At 36.3% G+C, this 21,459-nt stretch overlaps 1 protein-coding gene across 2 annotated transcripts in view; it reads left to right on the forward strand.

The window, feature by feature from the left end:
• The window catches only part of LOC109329610, a 51,470-nt gene extending 32,667 nt beyond the window's left edge, over positions 1-18,803 (forward strand). For both annotated transcript variants that reach the window (XM_019563305.1, XM_019563304.1), the window contains 26 exons: positions 278-359; positions 1,284-1,982; positions 2,091-2,409; positions 2,620-2,778; positions 2,906-3,069; positions 3,214-3,394; positions 3,477-3,746; positions 3,844-4,050; positions 4,499-4,553; positions 4,930-5,060; positions 5,160-5,663; positions 5,750-6,553; positions 6,680-6,756; positions 7,414-7,867; positions 7,974-8,060; positions 8,239-8,394; positions 8,479-8,663; positions 9,003-9,518; positions 10,527-10,704; positions 10,831-10,976; positions 11,060-11,186; positions 11,571-11,792; positions 13,144-13,500; positions 17,303-17,461; positions 17,544-17,831; positions 18,029-18,803. In XM_019563305.1, the coding sequence (XP_019418850.1) occupies positions 278-359; positions 1,284-1,982; positions 2,091-2,409; positions 2,620-2,778; positions 2,906-3,069; positions 3,214-3,394; positions 3,477-3,746; positions 3,844-4,050; positions 4,499-4,553; positions 4,930-5,060; positions 5,160-5,663; positions 5,750-6,553; positions 6,680-6,756; positions 7,414-7,867; positions 7,974-8,060; positions 8,239-8,394; positions 8,479-8,663; positions 9,003-9,518; positions 10,527-10,704; positions 10,831-10,976; positions 11,060-11,186; positions 11,571-11,792; positions 13,144-13,500; positions 17,303-17,461; positions 17,544-17,831; positions 18,029-18,202 (6,701 nt within the window). In that variant the 3' untranslated portion in view covers positions 18,203-18,803. The remainder of the gene's footprint in view (positions 1-277; positions 360-1,283; positions 1,983-2,090; positions 2,410-2,619; positions 2,779-2,905; positions 3,070-3,213; positions 3,395-3,476; positions 3,747-3,843; positions 4,051-4,498; positions 4,554-4,929; positions 5,061-5,159; positions 5,664-5,749; positions 6,554-6,679; positions 6,757-7,413; positions 7,868-7,973; positions 8,061-8,238; positions 8,395-8,478; positions 8,664-9,002; positions 9,519-10,526; positions 10,705-10,830; positions 10,977-11,059; positions 11,187-11,570; positions 11,793-13,143; positions 13,501-17,302; positions 17,462-17,543; positions 17,832-18,028) is intronic.

Genomic DNA, 21,459 nt, shown 5'->3' on the forward strand with positions numbered 1-21,459 from the left:
ACTTTATTATTATTTTATAATAAATTGTAGTGATTTGACTATAATCATAAATTTATCTTATAAATATATATAATAATTATTTTTATATACTGATTGTTACAAAATATATAATAAAAATTAAAAACTTGTTCGATACCCTCAAATAGTGCGGGTTTGGGAACAGGAAAGCACTACCCGCGCCCACCCGGCCTTCGTTGCCATCCTACATGCTGCTGACCATATTGCTGAGACACCAGGTCCTCTAATAATGAACTATCTGGTCTTCTGTACTATGCAGGAACTGGTCCAGACAATATCACCTTTTGGAGGCCTCAAGCACCTGCCAATTATGTTGTATTAGGAGATTGTGTGACATCAAGGTATATTCTATTATTTATAGATCTGCTTTGCTTTGTTTTTGAACTCTGAATGTTCTAGAATTCACGATCATGCCCAAGAAAATCTACTTTTGGAGCATGTTAAGGTTCCATCTCAAAACCCATTGGCTAAGAGAGGAGTAACCCAATATGTATTTAAGTCATTAATGAGACAATGAGGTAGGCGATGCGTGATTTACTTTCCAACATGCCCCCTTCGCAGGAGCCTAGTGGACCAGGTAAAGATTTACATTTGACTCATGACTACAGGGTATTTTTTGGCCCATGACAACTGGAAAATAAGTAGGCTCTGGTTCTGATATCATGTTAAGGTTCCATCTCAAAACCAATTGGCTATGGGAGGAGTAGCTCAAAGGGTATTTAAACCATTGCTGAGATAGGGAGGTAGGCATTGATGTGAGACTTACTTGCCAACAGAGCATATGTCTTAGTCAACACCAAAGCTGGATCAGGAAAAAGGCCATGTAAAATTGCTAAAAAAGGGAACAAAATGGTAGAAGATGCTCTTAAGTCTTACCTAAAATAATAGGATCATGATTGCAATGCTAATGTTCCACTCCAAGTTCTAACCTTCTCATTACTTTTCAAACATGTCATTAGTTTTATTCTGAGATGCTAAAGATCTACAAGTAACATTATTTTTAAAATTAGGTGAATCTGCAACTAAACTTGCCGACTTTATCATGAGGGGAGAGGGAGGTTATGGACTTCTGTGTTTGACGCTAATTAGTTGTCATCAAGTAAAAACAATTTCTGAATACGAAATACAATATAGTTGTTTCATCTGTATTTTCCATTAAATTTGATAGTGTTCACTTATTTTGCAAGTGTTGTTTTTTGGAACTGGTTTTCGTGTTTTATGTTTCGGGCTATGTTAATTTACACTTTAATACCTTGATTTGTCAGGCCAATTCCTCCATCACAGGCTGTAATGGCAGTATGTAACACATATGACCGTGTAAGGAAGCCTGTTGATTTCTATCTTATTGGGTCATTCCTGGACATTCAAGGGCATGGTGAAGGTGAAGGACATTCTGTTGCTGACAGTGATTGTTCTCTTTGGATGCCCATTGCACCCTCAGGTTACACAGCACTGGGCTGTGTAGCCCATGTCGGGAACCAACCACCACCGAATCATGTTGTTTATTGCTTACGTTCTGATCTCGTAACATCAGCAAAATATTCAGACTGCTTATTTAATATCCCGCCAAATAATCAATTTACCCTTGGATTTAGCATATGGCGCCTTGATAATGCTATTGGCTCATTTTTGGCACATTCTTCAACTGGTTGCCCCCTTTATGATAAATGTTATAACTTAAACCATCTGCTTGTCTGGAATTCAAATCGAGCACCTCTGATAGGTTCAGTCCCAGATTTCAATTCCGATCATGAAAATAACGATCAGCAGACAAGTAAAAGTGTGAACACATCAGGATGGGATATCCTCAAGTCCATTTCAAAAGCAACTAACTGTTATATGTCTACACCAAACTTTGAAAGAATTTGGTGGGACAAAGGTAGTGACCTCCGTCGTCCAGTCTCTATTTGGCGACCTATTGCACGTCGTGGTTATGCAGTCGTGGGTGATTGTATCACTGAAGGGTTAGACCTTGTTATCTTTTAAGGCTTTTTTGTACCTTCTATGGTCGACCTCTTAATGACTTTACTTCAAAATTTTGGCATAATCTTGTCTCTTTTCGTACATTTCAGGGTAGAACCTCCTGCGCTAGGCATAATCTTCAAGAATGACAATCCTGATATCTCTTCAAAACCTGTTCAATTTACCAAAGTTTCCCATATTGTTGGGAAAGGAGTTGAGGAAGTTTTCTTCTGGTATCCTATAGCTCCCCCTGGTTATGTTTCTCTAGGTTGTGTAGTCACAAGAACAGATGAGGCACCACGTGCAGATTTGTTTTGCTGCCCGAGGATGGATCTTGTTAGCCAAGCAAGCATTCATGAGTTGCCTCTTTCGAGATCTTCAAGCTCACGGGCTCCTCAGTGCTGGAGCATATGGAAAGTAGAAAATCAGGTTACTCTTAACTTCCGTTTCACTTAACTCACCCTAAAGATTTGTATAAATTATCAATTGCTTCTAGAGTTTAAACATGGATAGTTGCTTATGTGTTGTGTATAGAATTTTCTTTCTTATAATAATAGATAGGCGCCTGTTAATTTGATCGACATGCTTTGGAAAAGCTTATCAAAGAGAGCAAGACTTTACTATCATCTATATGTGCAGGCATGCACTTTTCTGGCTCGTTCTGACCTTAAAAAACCATCAAGCCGATTAGCCTACATAATTGGTGATTACGTGAAGCCGAAGACTCGGGAAAACATAAATGCTGAACTGAAGCTGAGATTCTTTTCTATAACGATTTTGGATAGCTTATGTGGAATGGTTTGTTTTCTATGCCTATTATGAAATGAACTGCCATTCTTTTCAGAATTATTTACCATTGATGAATTTTTTGATAAAGGGGTATTATTTTTTGCAATACCAATGGTGAATTCAACTACCATTTCAGATGAGACCCCTATTTGACACAACAATTACCAATATTAAGCTTGCAACACATGGTGGACTTGAAGGGATGAATGCAGTAGTGATTTCTTCAATTGTTGCATCAACCTTCAATGCACAATTAGAGGCATGGGAGCCTCTTGTGGAGCCATTTGATGCCATATTCAAGTAATAGTTTGGTTATTAACCTTTTCAAAATATTTTTTAATTACAAGTGTATACTAATGATCTAGTATATTCTTTACATTTTAATCAAGAGCCAGTCTTGGTGAGAATGTCACTAATTAGATATTTCCTTTTCAACTTGTTTAGGTTTGAAACTTATGATAACACTGCACAAGCACCATTAGGGCTTGGGAAAAGAGTCCGAATTTCTGCTACCAGCATCTTGAATGTAAATGTCAGCGCAGCAAATCTCGAATCCTTTGTGGGAAGCATTCTATCATGGAGAAGACAATTAGAGCTTGAACAAAAAGCATCAAGGCTAAATACGGTTAAACTCTAATCCTTTATCCATTATCTTTTATAAAGCTCAATCTTTTTTGGAGCATTATTAAGCTGGATTGGCTTTGCAGGGGGTTGGTGGTCCAAAAAGCAAGGGAGATAATGCAACCTTTTCTGCACTAGACGAGGATGACTTGCAGACTGTCATATTAGAAAATAAACTAGGGTGCGATATTTTTGTCAAAAAAGCTGAGCATGACGAGGACATAGTTGACAAGCTACATCATGATGATTGTACTTCTGTGTGGATTCCACCTCCTAGATTTTCAGATAGGTTAAATGTTGCAGATGAATCTAGAGAAGCACGATATTATATTGCTGTACAGATGCTTGAGGCCAAGGTTGTATGTGCTGAAATGATTTATACTGAATTCCAATCGCATTCCTGATTCACCTTCCTTCGTGGAAGGTTGAAACTGATTCTTTTATTTTTTGTAGGGTTTACCTATCGTTGATGATGGTAACAGCCATAACTTCTTCTGTGCTTTGCGCCTTGTCATTGACAGTCAGGCATCAGAGCAGCAAAAGCTTTTTCCTCAAAGTGCAAGAACAAAGTGTGTTAAGCCTGTAGTATCAAGAATTAATGGTTGGGATGAAGGCACAGTGAAATGGAATGAACTTTTCATATTTGAAGTTCCCCGAAAGGTATTGCATCATTAATTGATTAGTTTTGTACTTTTGCTATACTGATCTATTCTTATATACCCATTAACTATCCATATTTTTTGTAGAAAGAGCAGACACTATGCTCTCATCATATGAAGTTTATAACTTACCAGAACATATTGACATTACTTTAGAGAGTGTTGTTTTTCTATGGCAACACTGATGTCATTTTATTCATTTTCTAAATTCAGCTTTAGATTTCACTTTTTTGTTTACTCTTGCTTATGGAATTGTATTTGTATATCTAACTGCATAATTTTGACCTGTCCAATTTCTAAAGTATTTATAGAAGCTCCTGCACAGTCTTCCCTTTTTTTGTCATTTTATATGTTTGTTTTATCAGCATAGTGTATTTATCATCGTCAGAATTTTTTATATATGTAAAGAGTTTGTTGTATTTACTGTTCCACTGAGAAATTTGTTACAGGCCCCTGCGAAGTTGGAAATAGAGGTTACCAACCTAGCTGCAAAAGCTGGAAAAGGTATGTCTTGGATGCCCTGTTCGATGAAACTTTGTTTATACTTGGAGATGATTATACTATTTTTATTTATAAAATTATAGAGATATTTTTGTTAGATATTTTTATTTAATATCCTTTTTAATTTCAATATTATAAACAATTTTATGTTGTTTGAATTGTATAATCATCAATGACTGTCATTGGTAATCAAATGCACACATGCTCAGATTATCTGGTTAATTGATCCACTTTATTCAAACTTCCCATATTTTACTTGTTTTCTTCAAACCAATTAGCCAGGGATGTTTTCTTCCAAATTTGCTTACCTTTGAACTTTATTTTTTTCTTCCAACTCTGCTTGCTTTTGCACCTCAGAACTTGTGTATTCGTCATGCAGGGGATGTTGTGGCTTCGCTTTCGTTTTCTGTTGGGCATGGTGCAAATGTTCTAAGGAAGGTTTCTTCTGTGAGATTGTTTCACCAACCATGCGATTTTCAGAATATTAGAACATTCCCACTTAGTAGAATGGTCAGTTGTTATATTTTACATCATCTAAATTCCATGTGTCCATTAAATACATAATTAAATATCTACAACTTTATTTCTCTCTTCATGTTCACTTTTCAGGTTGAACAAAGTAACGTTGGAGCCATGCAAAATGGGCGCCTCTTTGTTTCGACTTCTTATTTTGAAAGAAACACAATTGCTAAAATTCAAAAAGATTTGGAAAATGAGAATGTTGTTGATAGAGACATAGGTTTTTGGGTAGGGCTTAGCCCAGAGGGTAAGTGGGAGAGTGTTCGGTCATTGCTTCCACTGTCAGTGGTTCCAAAATCATTAAATAATGAATACATTGGTATGGAAGTTGTCATGAAAAATGGAAAGAAGCATGCAGTTTTCAGGAGTCTTGTTACAGTAGTGAATGATTCAGATGTTGTGTTGAATATTTTGACATCCCATGCATCTCATGGTACTGATCCCTTACTAGGGGCAAACAGTACTAGTACTGCTGTTGAAGAGGTCTTTCAAAATCAGTGTTATTCGTCATCTGGTTGGGGTAACGATTGGCCAGCTGTGCACCTTGATAATCCTGGTCACTGGAGCACAAGGGACTTCTCATACTCATCTAAGGTATTTATGATTATTTTGTTATCACTTATTAACTTCCTTAACTACCACATTCTCTTTATAATCCAAGTCACTTGTTCATTTTGAAGGATTTCTTTGAACCTCCACTTCCTCCTGGATGGAAATGGGCGTCGGGTTGGTCCATAGATAAGTTTCAGTATGTTGACAAGGAAGGCTGGGCCTACGGGCCCGACCTTAAAAACTTAAAATGGCCTCCTACTTCTTCGAAGTTTTCAACAAAATCAGCCTCTGATAATGTGCGTCGAAGACGCTGGATTTGTACTAGAGAAACCATTTCTGAGGAAGGTATTGAGTGCTTGCACAGCGGAGCAAGTACAGTGCACCCTAGGGCTTCTGCGGTTTTATCTTGGAGAAGTACATCAAAGGACTCAAACCAATATTTGCAAGTTCGACCTAACTTCAATAGTTCGCAACCCTCCTACTCATGGGGTCGTGCTGTAGCTGTTGGTTCAAGTTACATATATAGCAAAGACAACCTATTAGATCCAGGTTCTAGACAAAATTCTGTAACGCACAGTTGTTCTTTGAAGCTAAATGAGCTTGAGAAAAAGGATATACTTCTGTGTTGTAATCCTAGTAGTGGGAGTAAACAATTATGGTTTAGTGTGGGTTCAGATGCCACAGTTCTTAATACTGCACTAAATGTTCCTGTATATGATTGGAAAATATCTATTAACTCTCCGATGAAATTGGAGAACCGGCTCCCTTGTCCTGCTGAATTTTCAATCTTGGAGAAAACTAAGGAAGGAAATTGTGTTGAGAGACATCATGGTGTCATATCTTCTCGTCAGAGTGTACATATCTATTCAGCTGATATTCAGAAACCTGTGTATCTAACTTTGTTTGTGCAGGGTGGTTGGGTTATGGAAAAGGTGGTAACCTATCTAACACTGCATGTACTTAATTTTATGATTCTGAATTTTTTTTGTTTGAAATTGTTTGGGTTCTGCAACCATAATTGATTTGCCTTCAATTTCTTTCCCTGATTCATTGTTCAGGACTCTATTCTTGTTCTGGATCCTTCTTTCTCTAATCGCTTCTCATATTTCTGGATGGTTAACCGGCAAAGTAGAAGGTTTGTATTCAGAGTTTTAAAGAACTTACAATAATCATTTTGTCATAGAGTATTTTAAAGTTACCTGTTGAGTCCATGATATACTAAAATCCTTAACATATCAAAAACTGAATATTCTTTTCCAATGTCAATCTTGAGTAAAGCATTTTCACTGTCTGGTTAAGGAGTTTTTTTTCTTGAAATTCCATACCATCTAATGAATTATTTATCATATCATCCAAGCACTATCACTATAATGGCGGAGACGTGAACATTTTCTTTTCCTCTGGAAAGTTCATACACTCTAGGTCATTTGTTTCTCATGTCTGCATATTTTCCCATTAGAATGAGTTTCTGGAGCTTCATGATGTAAGAGCACACTTAACTAGCTATCAAATGACTATTCCGTTGAAACGTATTTTCTAGTTTATGTATGTATCTCTTCTTGGGCATACAGAAAATAGGGAGCGGGGGGTAGTTTTTTTTATCTGTGCTAGTTTTAAGTCTAATTGATCATAATTTGTATTTCATGCAATTTCATGAAGACTTGGTCATATTATGGTGTAAAATCATAAGCTATACTTCATACATTGGTTGTTCCATATATGCCAATAATTGTTCCAAATCCATAACATTTATTTTGGCATCCATCATCTCCATTATGATAATTATTTGCAGGAAATTGCGAGTGAGCATTGAACATGATATGGGGGGAACAAGTGCTGCCCAAAAAACCTTGAGGATTTTTGTCCCTTACTGGATTGTCAATGACTCTTCTCTTGCTTTGGCATATCGTGTGGTAGAAGTGGAACCTTTGGAAAGTGCAGAGGTAGATTCAGCCCATCTCTCTAGAGCAGTTAAGTCTGCCAAAACAGCCTTGAAAAGCCCCATCATCTCAATGGATAGAAGGCATTCTACTTCAAGGAGAAACCTCCAAGTACTTGAAGTAATTGAAGACAACAGTCCATTGCCTAGTATGCTTTCGCCACAAGATTATGCTGGTCGTAGTGGAGTTACAATGTTTCAATCTCAAAAAGATACATATTTGTCACCAAGGGTGGGCATTTCTGTTTCTTTGCGGCGTTCTGAAGTTTACAGCTCTGGGATTTCTCTGCTTGAACTGGAAAACAAGGTAGTAGTGATAAATGAACAAACCACCTACTTTATCTTTTTTTGATGCAGTAGTATTTCCTTAGTTTGTGAGATAGTATATGACGTTCATTTAAACTCTCTTTCAGGAACGCATTGATGTCAAGGCTTTCAATTCTGATGGATCTTACTACAAGCTTTCAGCATTATTGAACATGACTTCAGACAGAACAAAGGTTGGATTGCCTGCACTTTTACTTGCCTTTGGGTATTTAAGTTGTTATTTGCTGTATCTTGTGCTTCTTATAGTAGTATTTATAACTATCGGTGGCTGTTGCATATCATGTGGTTCATTTCCAGCCACATACATTCCCTTCATTTAAGTAATCAACTATCAAGCTATTTGATTTCCAGGTGGTTCATTTCCAACCACACACAATGTTCGTTAATAGGGTTGGATGTAGTCTCTGCCTGCAGCAATGTGATTCTCAGTCAGTTGTATGGATACATCCTACTGACCCTCCAAAACCTTTTGAGTGGCAGTCATCAATCAAAGTTGAACTTTTGAAGGTGTGTTTTTAATTTGAAAAATATTTTTGCAATTTACATATCTTACTTTTTTCTGTATCTTTAAAGGGTCCTTTATTCATGCAGTTGCGAGTTGACGGCTATAAATGGAGTACACCATTTAGTGTTAGCTATGAAGGTGTAATGCGCATTAACTTGAAAAAAGATGATGGAGATGACTCGATGCAATTAAGGGTTGCAGTAAGAAGTGGTGCCAAGAGATCACGCTTTGAAGTTATTTTTCGTCCAAATTCATTGTCAAGTCCTTACAGGTTTTTGTTCTCTCATTTTCTCCACTATGAACCATCACAATGTTCCATTCTTTTAGTTTTAGCAATGTCAACATTGACAAAGAGAAATATTGGAAAACCCTTGTATCAATGTCAATATCTGAAACAATTATTTTCCAATCTGAGTCAACTTGTGCCAAATAAGAGTGTAATGTATTCCCTTTAAGTAACATTTGAAGGATTCAGTGTTTCTATCGGCTAATTTTGTTCTTCATTTGGTTAACACAAAGTGTGTTTACCTCTTTCATTTCTTTATCATTATTACAATTTGAGTTAGCTATTGGACTTTTTCCCCTTTTGTAATTAATTTCTTGTCAATAGGATTGAAAATCGCTGCATGTTATTGCCCATCCACTTTCGCCAAGTTGACGGTGTTGGTGATTCCTGGCAGCTGCTCCTTCCGAATTCAGCTGCTTCATTTTTATGGGAAGATCTTGGTAGAAGACGTTTATTGGAACTCTTCGTAGATGGTACTGACCCAAGGCAATCACTGAAGTATGATATTGATGAAATTTCTGATCATGAGCCCATAAGTACAGCTGGTGGACCAACCAGAGCCTTGCGTGTTACTATTATAAAGGAAGAGAAAATCAATGTTGTTAAGATCAGTGATTGGATGCCAGAAACTGAAACTGCAGGAGTTCTGGGCAGGAGGAATTTATCATCAATGAGTGACAATCAAAAGCAACAACTTACAACTTCTGAATTCCACATTAATTTTGATCTTGCTGAGCTTGGGATATCTGTTATAGATCATACGCCTGAGGAAATTTTATACATGTCTGTTGAGAATCTTGTTCTGGCATATTCAACTGGTCTGGGATCCGGAATTAGTAGGTAAGATTTGTATTTAGTTAAAAGTTGCATCATTGAATTCATGATTTATTTTCTCAAGTTTTTTTTTGGAAAATATGGTTTAAACCCACTATCCAGTCAACCAATATGATGTAGCCACTGGCCTAGAATATTTAAATTTATGTTTTATTTTCTGGTTGATCCATATCATTGAGATTCAAAAATTATTTACGTTGGCAGTCGACTGCCTAGCACAACCTTCTCATTTTATCGGGCTTAGGACCGATTATGTATAACACTCGGCACAACATAGGCATGCTTAAGGGAAAATGTTTATCAAGTGGTTCACAAATGCTACCATCGCGGTGAAAATTGGTGATCATACCATACGTTAAGTGTCTTGAGACAATATTACAGAATGGTGGGAAAATAGAGGGGGTATAAACCATAGAATTCAAGTGAAGCGGATGACACGGAGGAGTGTGTCAACTGTAATATGTGATTGGAAGGTGCCACTCAGGCTTGAAGGAAAATTTTACCACACAACTATAAGGCCATGTTGTATGGAACTAAATGTTGGGCACTAAAATACTAATAAGATAGTAATCTCGATGTCGCAGAGATGGGAATATTGTGTTAGATGAGTGGACACACTAGACAAGGTAGGATTAGGAATGAATGCATTAGAGAGAAAGTTGTGGTGACTCCTGTTGTAAAAAAATATAGTAGAATCTTGCCTTAAGTGTTTTGGTATGTGTGGACGAGACCATTAGAAACCCTAGTAAGGATAGTAGATAAAATGGAGGTTAGTCCAAATCTTAGAGGCAGTGGGAGACCAAGAAAAACCATAGGTGGAACTATTAAGAAGGATTTGGAAATCAATGTTTTGTCAATAAACATGATTTATGATAGAGCATTATGATGTCATTTGATCCATGTAGCTGACTTCACCTAGTGAGATTAAAGCTTATTTGTTTTTTTGTTTGTTTTGGTTATCCACTTATTCGCAACCATTGAATTTTGAGTGTACAAATTTCTATTGTGTTCCAGATTTAAACTCAGAATGACCGGGTTACAAGTGGACAATCAATTGCCATTAACTCCAATGCCGGTTCTATTCAGGCCACAGAAAGCTGTGGCAGAAACTGATTATATCCTGAAATGTTCTGTGACAATGCAGTCAAATGGATCCTTGGATCTTTGTGTCTATCCATATATTGGTCTTCATGTGAGCATCATCCTTTATACTTACTATTCAGCAAAAAATTTACAATGTTTAACTTCTATATGTTTTGTGTGATTTTGATTTATTTTATGGTTATATTATCATGTTCTGTTGGATTATCTTAAGCAGGGGCCAGAAAGTTCTTCTGCCTTTTTGGTAAACATTCATGAACCTGTTATTTGGCGCCTTCATGAAATGGTCCAACAGGTGAAGCTCGGTAGGCTATATGATTCTCAAATTACTGCTGCATCAGTTGATCCAATCATTCAAATTGGGTATGCAAGATTCTTTCTTGGAATTTCAGGATTATTTGTGTTAGGTTCCTTGAAACTGGATATGACACTGTCTTGAATTACAGTGTGCTTAATATGTCTGAAGTTCGACTCAGAGTGTCAATGGCTATGTCACCCAGTCAAAGACCAAGGGGTGTACTTGGGTTCTGGGCATCCTTAATGACTGCACTGGGTAATACAGAAAATATGCCTGTAAGTATTTTAATTAATTATATAAGCTCTCTGTTCCCCTATTTTGATGAACGACAGTTAAAATATCTTGTAGCTTCTTGCTAAAGGGAAACAGTCATCCTTAGATCTCATTTGTTTTCAAACTAGGATCACCAGACTTGTCAAATATTTTGTTATTTATGCATGTAAAGGGAAGTTGACACAGATAAAGAGAGAACAGTTATGTAACAAATCTCAATTTCCTGATGGTATTTTTTTTTATTTTTAAATTTTGCATCAGTAGTGTATCTAAAAATGCTGAGGATTCTCAAAACAAAAACTTAGAAATGTTATGCCTTTGGTTTACTCAGTTTTAGGATTTGGAGAATATAGTGGCTAATATGAATAAATGTGCTCCTCAATCAGGTTAGGATAAACCAGAGGTTTCATGAGAATATTACCATGAGGCAGAGTGCTATGATTAGCATGGCTATTTCAAATGCTCGGAAGGATCTTCTTGGTCAACCACTTCAGCTGCTCTCAGGTGTTGATATATTGGGCAATGCAAGTAGTGCACTTGGACATATGAGTAAAGGTGTGGCTGCATTGTCTATGGATAAGAAGTTCATTCAAAGTCGGCAGAGACAGGTTTGTGTGAAGACTGTTCCTCTGTGCAATTTCCCTAGACTGATGTTTTAAATGTGATAGACATGGTGTCCTTAAGCTTTGAGTAACAGCGTGTTAAGTTGTTGAGTGCAATCTTGCTACTAATTTTTTGTCATGAACTTCACGTTGATTTGGCTACCACAGGGTTGTTTAAATCGTACTAAAATAAAATCAACTGTTCATGCATAACAATATTGTGATCTAGCATCTTAAGGCCCCTGCACTGCTGGACTTCTTATGCATGTTTTGAATCCCATTGACACCACTTATACAAAACAAAACACTTTTTATGTGCTCACTTGATCTGCCCAAACTACCACCGTCAACAAATTTATATGATTAATTTATACAACGATAGTGGGCATAGTGGACTTTCTTAAATTTAAGAGATCTAATCTGCTCATCCCACCTAGTGGGATAAATGTTGTTGTAATCTGCTAATGGCAACCCCTCCTGTAAAGCAGTACAGCTAATCCAGCTGTTGCATTATAATTGATTATCATGTCGGTCTTGCATGTCAAATATTAAATAACCTAAAGAATATGATAAAAGTATAAGATATCTCAGGTTGACGTGTGAGATCAAAGTTTCAAACAGTGGATTTTTTGAGAAATTAATCAATGACAAATATGCATTTCTTTAGGACTGATTTGATTCTCTATTGTGAACGAATCCAAAATAAATATATTACGTTGATATCTATTTTTGCTTACATTTATTTGTGAAGGGACTGGAAAGCTCTCTTTCACTAAATTGCTTTCTGGTTTTTCCTTTCTGCCTTTCTCTACCCCCTTTTGCTTTATCTTTTAGAGGATTTCCTATTCCCCCAATCTGTTGTACTTGGTTCTCTAATAAAAGTTTTTTTCTCTAAAAAGGAATATATAACTAATTAATAAAAAATGTAGAGAAAAAATAAAATTGCATATCTAATTTGAAATTTGGTGGTTAAAAAATATGATATAGTCAAGGCCTTTATTTTGGCTGAGCTTATGTGCGTCTTTTAGTGTGCTTGTCTATTTGTATTAGAAGGGTCAAAGAACTAATTTGACACAAAAATCTCACTCTTAAGTAATGGTTCAATAATGGCTCCTTTTTTTAAATGCCACCCACGTTAAAGGGAGCTGGAGGTGTTTGATTGTGTGAAAAGCAAAAACTACATTGTGCTGAATTTAATAACATTGCAAAGATGAACATCAACTACTAAATCTTAAAAGTTTGCTTTTAATTAAGCTAATTCTTTATCCACCTTATTTTGTTATAGCTGTTTTTTGCAGTTGTAAAAATCTCAGATTTTGAGGCTGATATACATGTTTAATATAACTTCGTGTAACAGGAAAACAAAGGTGTGGAGGATTTTGGTGATGTTATTAGAGAGGGAGGTGGAGCGTTTGCTAAAGGTTTATTTAGAGGGGTAACTGGCATTTTAACAAAGCCCCTTGAAGGAGCAAAAACTTCTGGCGTTGAAGGTTTTGTTCAGGGTGTTGGGAAAGGTATTATTGGTGTGGCTGCACAACCAGTCAGTGGAGTTCTGGATCTTCTTTCAAAAACGACCGAAGGTGCTAATGCTATGAGAATGAAAATTGCATCTGCTATAACATCTGATGAACAACTTCTCCGAAGGAGATTGCCTCGTGTTATAAGTGGTGATAATTTGCTTCGACTATATGATGAGTACAAAGCTCAAGGACAGGTACCATAGGTTCAACTTGCTATAGATCACAGAGCTTAAGTTCATTTTTTTATTAAAACATTTTATCTTTTAATTATTTGAAAATGATGAGTATTGAAACAAGAAAGTTGATTGTCTTTTGAGTCATAGGCAGAATAGTTTAAATGCAAGCTTGGAAACAAAAGAAACCTTCTTTTTACTTGGAAAGATACATATGTTTTGTGAATAACCATCTCCCCTAAAAGCTAAGTTGTTAGGTTAGAGGACATGGATGGTTTTATATTCAGCATGCCCCCTCGCTCAAGACTTTTGGGCTTGGAGCACGGACAATGAACTATTCCACTATACCTTGTTCTAAAATTTTACTGTTCATTTATAAGACCGGTGTGGCATGGATTGAACTCTTGACTACTTGTCATAGAGGTTCTAGTACCATGTCAAGGACCAATTATACAGTTTAAGCTATTAGGTGAAGGCTCGTGAATGGTTTTATGCTCAGTGTAAATGTAGCTAAGAAAGGAGAAGAATGAAAACTGTAGAGAGAAAATGTATATTGAATTCTTGAGAAATTACAAAAAAGAGAATCTCTATTTAAAGAGATTAAAGGGAGAGCATGTGGCTTAGTTTGTTACAACAACTTAAACAAACTGAAACAGCAAAATAACTAACACGGAAAGCTTAGTGATCTCTAATACAACCCCGGAGAAACTAAAGGCGGGTCTGTGTTAGAGACTTGAAGTTGTCTTCTGAGAGTGAGAAATCTTGTAGGAGAGAGAGGCTTAGTAAGAACATCTGCAGTCTGAAAATTGGTTAGGATGTGTTTAACTGCAATAGATTTATTTTGGATCTTTTCTTTGATAAAAGAGCATATAAGAATTGACATAGCCTACTCAATAAACAAAGTATGTCAATTCTTATATGATCCTTTAGAAGAGCATTGGATCTTTAGAAGAGCATTGGACTTCTTATAGTCATCATCATGCTTCTGATAAAACCCTTTGGAACTAACCTTGCCTTATACTTGTTAATAGACCCATCAAGATTCTCTTTGACCCTAAATACCCACTTACAACCAATGGCCTGTTTGTTGGGTGACAGAGATACTAGGGACCAAGTGTTTGATTTGATAAGAGCATCATATTCATCTTTCATAGTTGAGGCCCAAACAGGATCAGCCAAGGCCACTTTGGCTGAAGTTGGTTCAATATGAGCTCGATAAACCGTAGGGTGGATGGTTTTAAATATCCCCGACTTCGACCTGGTTTGCATAGGATGACATGATCTAGGAATAGGCTTAGGTTCACTGGACTCACTGGATGGAACATCACCACTGGACTCACTAGATGAAAGACCAACAACATCAGAATTAGTAGACTCAATGGGTGTAGTAGTAGTGACAACAGGATCTGCAATATGTTGAAAATGGGGAGAATTGACTGGATGAGAATGAAATTCAAAATAACAATTGTTATCTTGTGCCCACTGAGAAACACTAAGTAATTTTTTTGTGATAGAGGGAACAAGAAGAAGATTCCTAAGAGAAAGAGAGACATAGGATTAAAAGGTGAATTAAACTTAGAATTGTCGCAAGTAGAGATAGGGATACTAGAACCATTACCCAAGTAAATCTGATCTGAGGTGAACTTTTCAGTAGGCTCTTGTACAAGACCGGGATCAGAAGTGAGATGATTAGTGGTACCAGAATCAGGATACCATACTGGATTGATCTTGTTAGGTGCACTGCCAGAAGCTGATGCAGTCATAGCATAATGAGAACCCAAATGACCTTGACTAGGAGGATATCCATGAGGACCAGAAGGACCTTGAGCAGCATGATGAGAAGGTCCAAAGTAAGAATCAGGAGCAAAATGATCATAGTGACCATATGATCCTCTTGGATGTGAGAAGTGTGGCTCAGAATAGTGATGAAAACCTCTTGGAGCACGAGGAGTAAAATTGGAGTGGTGTCTTGGTGTTGGAGAACCATAGCCAGGAGGAACACCATAGTAATCTGAACCATAAGCAGATGGAGCATAGTAGCAATGCGAAACTTCATGTCCATACTTATTGCAATACTCACAGAATAAGGTATTTCCACGTGGTCCTGAGTTACCACGAGATCCATAACCACCTCTTCTACCACGATTACCACGGAAATTGCTTCTATATCCAATATTTCCATGAAAATTAGTAGGATTAAGTCCATCATTACGTCCCCTGGAAGGAGAAATTAGAGACCTAATAGAGTAGGTATGCATTTGCGAATTGATGGAGACAGGACTAGGTGGAGAAGCAGTAGCAATATTCACAGAGAGAGCATCAGAAATAGATCTACTACGATTTCTCTCTAGACGAGCCTCAAAAGTCAGCAAATAAGATTGAAGAGCATTGATTGAAGGAGTATCTTCTTGACTCTCAATCGTGGTAATTAGGGTTTGATATTCCTCAGGTAAGCCATCAAGAATGCAATCAGTATGTTCAGCTAGAGTGATTGGAGATCCTATGGAAAGTAAAGAATCAACAATTACCTTAATTTTCATGAAATACTCTGAGATAGAACTTGAACCTTTAACCATTGATTTCAATTGTGCTCTAAGCTGTCTACTCTTGGCTTTAGTTTGAGCATTACAATACTCACTAATTTCACGCCATAGCTGAAATGAATGCCTACAACCAACAACTCTCGGATGGAGATCTGTGGAAAGAGAATTAAGAAGCCACGAGAGAATCATTTGATCTTGCTCTTCCCAGCTCAAGTAGACTGGATTCACACGACAGAGAAGACGATCTTCTTCCGTAAAGAGAATTGAGAACCGCAACTGTGAACTGTTTCCATATTAAGAAGTTATGCTCTGTAAGTTTTGTCATTGGAAGAGGAAGAGTGAGAGAAGGAGGAGAAGAATGCAGCGGAGAAGGCATGGGAGGAGGAGGAGAACCAAGATCTTCAGAGACATGAGCCATTGGAGGCATGATACCCTGTAAACGTAGCTAAGAAAGGAGAAGAATGAAAACTGTAGAGAGAAAATGTAATTGCTTCTTAATGTGGCAGTTACTGAAATTGTATATTGAATTCTTGAGAAATTACAAAAGAGAGAATCTCTATTTAAAGAGATTAAAGGGAGAGCACGTGGCTCGTTTGTTACAACAACTTAAACAAACTGAAACAGTAAAATAACTAACACAGAAAGCTTAGTGATCTCTAATTCTCAAGCATTTTTAATTATGAAATTCAGCTCGGCAGTGTCACTATTTGACAGATATTAAGTTTATGGGGTGAAAGCTATGATTGTTTATTATTGGCCATTTTTTATGTAGGCTATAACCCTGAAAAAATTTCTACTTTACCTATTTTGAGACTCAGGGTGAGCCTCATGCACTGGTATTTATTTTGAGACTGCTACCGTTGACTTTTAAATGCTGTATTTCCTGGAGAAATTTCCACGAAGCTTGTTTCATTGATTTTCTTTCATTTCTTTGGTATTTTGTTTTTGTTCATTTGTTTGCTGGATTCCTTATCCTCCTTTCCTCTCTGTAATTTTCTTCACTTCATCTCATTATATTTCTTCTTTTATCAACAACAACAAAGCCCTTATCCCACTAGCTGAAGTTGGAAATTACTTTATCAAAAAATATCTGTGGATGGACTTATTTATGAAACTATGTTGCAGTCTAAATGTCTAATTAACTGGTTATATTGCATTATCAAATTTTCACGAACAAATGAGATGTTCCTTATTTCCTTTTGGTTCTTTTATGTGTTTTAACTTTCTTTTGGCCTTTGGGTGCTCAATTTCTGAACAATTGCCATAATTTTGTCATGAAGGTCATATTGCAGTTGGCAGAATCAGGTTCTTTTTTTGGCCAGGTTGACCTTTTCAAAGTTCGGGGAAAGTTTGCCTTAACGGATGCTTATGAAGATCACTTCATGCTTCCGAAAGGGAAAATTCTGATGGTCACTCATAGAAGAGTCATACTATTGCAAGTAAGTATTCATGCTTGACAATAATGAAATAAACCCACTTTCTTCAATTCACTGTTACATAACAATCTTTTGTCATTATCAGCAACCATCCAATATTATTGCTCAGAGGAAGTTCAGCCCCGCAAGGGATCCATGTTCAATATTGTGGGACATAATGTGGGATGACCTCGGTACGTTGGAACTGACACACAGGAAAAAAGACAACCCAAAAGGTCTACCTTCACAGCTCATATTATATTTGCAGTCTAGATCAATGGATATGAAAGAAAATGTTCGGTTCATAAAGTGCACCCCTGAATCCCATCAAGCACTTGAAGTTTACTCTTCAATTGAGCATGCATTGAGTACTTATGGCCCAGGTGCATCAAAGGTGTGTCTCTTTTTCTCCTACTTTTCGTTAAATGTTTATTTGCATATTGTCTTGCTATTATTGGGTATCCTGCAGCTGATTTATAACTGGCCACATAGGAAATGATGCTTGAAAACTTTATCTGACTCTAAACATAAGCATGAGCTTATGCTTTTCTTGTTCTGTCTGTATGATAAAGTTTTTGCATTTGTGTTCAGGGAATACTGAAAAATAAAGTGACAAAACCATATTCACCATTTGCTGCTGATGGTCCTAGTTCTAGTGTTGATTTAATAGCAAAAGATGGGGCTTCCGTATGGTCCCCCCAACAGATGCCTGGATCTGCTCCCCTCTCTTCAACTTTTGGAAGCAGAACCGATCCTAATGACTGAGTTTTCACTGTATGCTGTTCATCACAATCAACAACTTAATTGATGCCCTGTCTCTGACAGTCGGGCTGAAACCCTCTCGATCGAAATCCACCAAATCCACCAAATCAGTCTGGTTCGAGCTCTTAATTCCAGATGGCATCACTTCAATCATTACAAACAGAGATGAGTCAAGTTGCCCTTAAGTTTCAAAGGTATCAATTTTTGCATTTTCCTCACGATCTACTGAGGCTTGGGATTACAGTGTTGGTTTCTTGAGCCATATCCCTCTCCAATCATGGTTAGCTTGAGGAAATTGGTTTAAAATCTATGAAGTGTTGTGATTCTTAGCATGTTTAGGCTTGGCTGCCATTGCACCCATGTCCATTAGTAGTTGTATAGTATTGACCGAAGTAGTTTTCCTTGTACATATACAATATGACAGCTCATTTAGGATCCTACTTATCCTATTCATGCAGCTTTCAAGATTTATTGAAACGCCAATGATGTACTACTGCTTTGCATACAGGAATACCATCTGAATTGTTTTCCTCCATTTGAGGAAATATTCTTAAATTTTTGTCGTATGCTCCGTCATTTATAAAGGTAACAAGGGATAAGGGATTGTGTGCAAGATAAAAGGTAAATAAGGAATCAGCCGTTATTTACTCATGATTGAACTAGCATTTTTTCTTTAGGTTTGAGTATCCTTACCCAACTATCAGGGTATAACTAACCACTATGCCTCTCTAGGGATTGAACTGTGGTTCTCCTCTGGGATCATAGTGTGCGTCTAGTACTATGCTAACCCTTTCTGGGTTTGAAGTAAGCATTTAAAAATTCAGTTGCATGTATCTCCCATTCTCCCAACAAGTTGAATAACTCAAATTTTGATTTACGATCGAGTATGACCATTGGATGCGAGTAATCTCTTTATAAAAGCAATTAGAGGTGCCACCTGTTTTCTAGAAGTGGAACATTATTATTGTAAATTATAATTTATTTTTTATTTTTTATTTTTCTTGTAATGTTATATCCCAAAAACAAGCCAAAAATCAGTAACGTGTTACTTTTAGTGACATGTGCTAAATTGTCGTAACAAGGGTTACGTGTTATTTTCCGAGAGATTTTTAAGCTTATTTTTCAGGTGATGTGATATTTTTCTTTTCTTTGTGTTTACCGGTTTTTGGTTTTGGACAAAAACGAAGTTAAAATGATTCTTAAACTTTTGCCTTGCCCTTTAAAAATCATTTTGAGACATATATTTATCTTTTTCAACAAGTACTGCTTTTTGGTGTAGGACATTGGTTTTGGCCTTGAATGATCACCGGAACCAATTTCTTATTGGTCGAAGATGTCCAATATGATAATATTAAATTCTAGATTAATTTAAAGATACTATTAAAACAATATATATATATATTAAATGGTATAAATGAAAGAATCTTTTTGATAGGTCATAAATGAAATTACAAAAAAGAAAAACTGAAGTGGTGAATAGTCTGACATATTACCTCAATAGAAAGAGCAAAGGTAGCATCTAAGTTGAAAGCGGACAGAAAAACAAACGAAGAAGATGGAAGAAGATGGGGCGAATTGGGATAGTCATCCACTAAACCCAAAAGTTTCCATGAATAGTTTTGTTTTTTAGACTTAAATTTACTATGAAACATAAAATCAAGAAGAACGCATTAAATCTAGGATTGCTCAAGGCAATGGTTTTTTTTTATTGATGATCATTTCTATGGAGATTTATGATATAATTTATTGAAACTAGACCTTCAGAATGAGTGAGTTCTTCTCCAAGATGTAGTTGGCATTAGTATATGTTGAAACAAACAAAAGTGGCTTGCCTTTCAATTATTCTACTGGGCAAATTGCTTAACTTCATGCTAATATATGTTACGCTATGATTCAAATACTAGGTTAACTTCATGCTCAGCAACTATATCAAGTCTATTAACTCATCATACAATTGAATTTAGCAGTACGTTCCGGATATGAGAAAACTTGAATAAGTAACTAATTGTGCAAAGTATGTTACCGTTAATACTTTGAGTCATTCAGATATCATAACAAGAGAGCCAACCATTGACTTCAAACAAACAGGCAAAGAAAGCTCTCAACATAACTCAATGAGCAACATTTTACACAACATTTATGGTTTGGGAGACTCCAAAATTTTGATGATATGATCAATTTCAGGCAAATACAATCTTAATTGTGGTCTCAATCCCATTTCGGCAACTCAAATAACCTTTTCAATGTTTACAATAGTCGTAGATCCAAATTTAAAACCTTATACTATAACCACTTTCGACCTCTAATTAAAACCAACAAAGACACTACCATATAAATCACTTCAAGCTATTCAAACTCAGTTATTTCCGGTCTTTAGGGCCACCAAATGTCGCGTTTTGCTATATCCTTCATTCACTTCCATAGTTCCATTTCTAATGAGATGAGTTCATCCATCAGTTTTGTTTTATCATATAAGTCAATTTCCTTTCAACCAGTAACATTGCCTACCAAAAAATGGGCTAATTAACAACCACATCGCTTAATAAACCTGATGAAACATAAATCTGTGAAGTAAAGATACAAACAATTTACCTGTTTCAAACTTCACAACCTCAAATTCGTATACAAATAATAATGATACTATAACTCGAGCTCAAGTAATATCATTGTATCTAACTTTCATTTTTTAGTACACTATCACATCCAGAAAGGGACGAATGAACATCATTTTTGAAACTTCAAGATACATGTTCAAACTTCAAGATAACGTCAGAGGATTATCCCTGTGTATAAATATAATTAGCAAAGGTGTTTAGAATATTTCAATTTATGGGTTAATACTATTAGACTCAGAGCTAAATATCAAACTAGAAAAGATTACTATAAAGTTTAATAAGTTAAGATGTTTGATCGAATAGGATGGCGTTGTATATAACTAACCATTATATAATTATATGTTAATAATTTGGTATATATAATTAACGTCTCATATTTTTTTCTCGGGTTATTTCGGATTAATATGGTTTAATCTCGTTGGTACGAAGTTTTGTTCGGTTAAGAATGAAAATTACAGTTGCTTACACGTCTGTTAAACGCTTACACCCTCGGGTCCTCTTATAATTGGTGTAGGTTATATGTTTGTTATCACTAACCATCTAACACGTTTTGTATTTAATTGATTTATAAATTTATTATAGTCATCATTTCTGTTGGGATCAACCAAGTATCTACAACTTGCATACACACAATTGCCTTAACTT

The sequence above is a fragment of the Lupinus angustifolius genome, chromosome LG16 (assembly GCF_001865875.1).
Source record: "Lupinus angustifolius cultivar Tanjil chromosome LG16, LupAngTanjil_v1.0, whole genome shotgun sequence".
NCBI classification, from domain to species: Eukaryota; Viridiplantae; Streptophyta; class Magnoliopsida; order Fabales; family Fabaceae; genus Lupinus; species Lupinus angustifolius.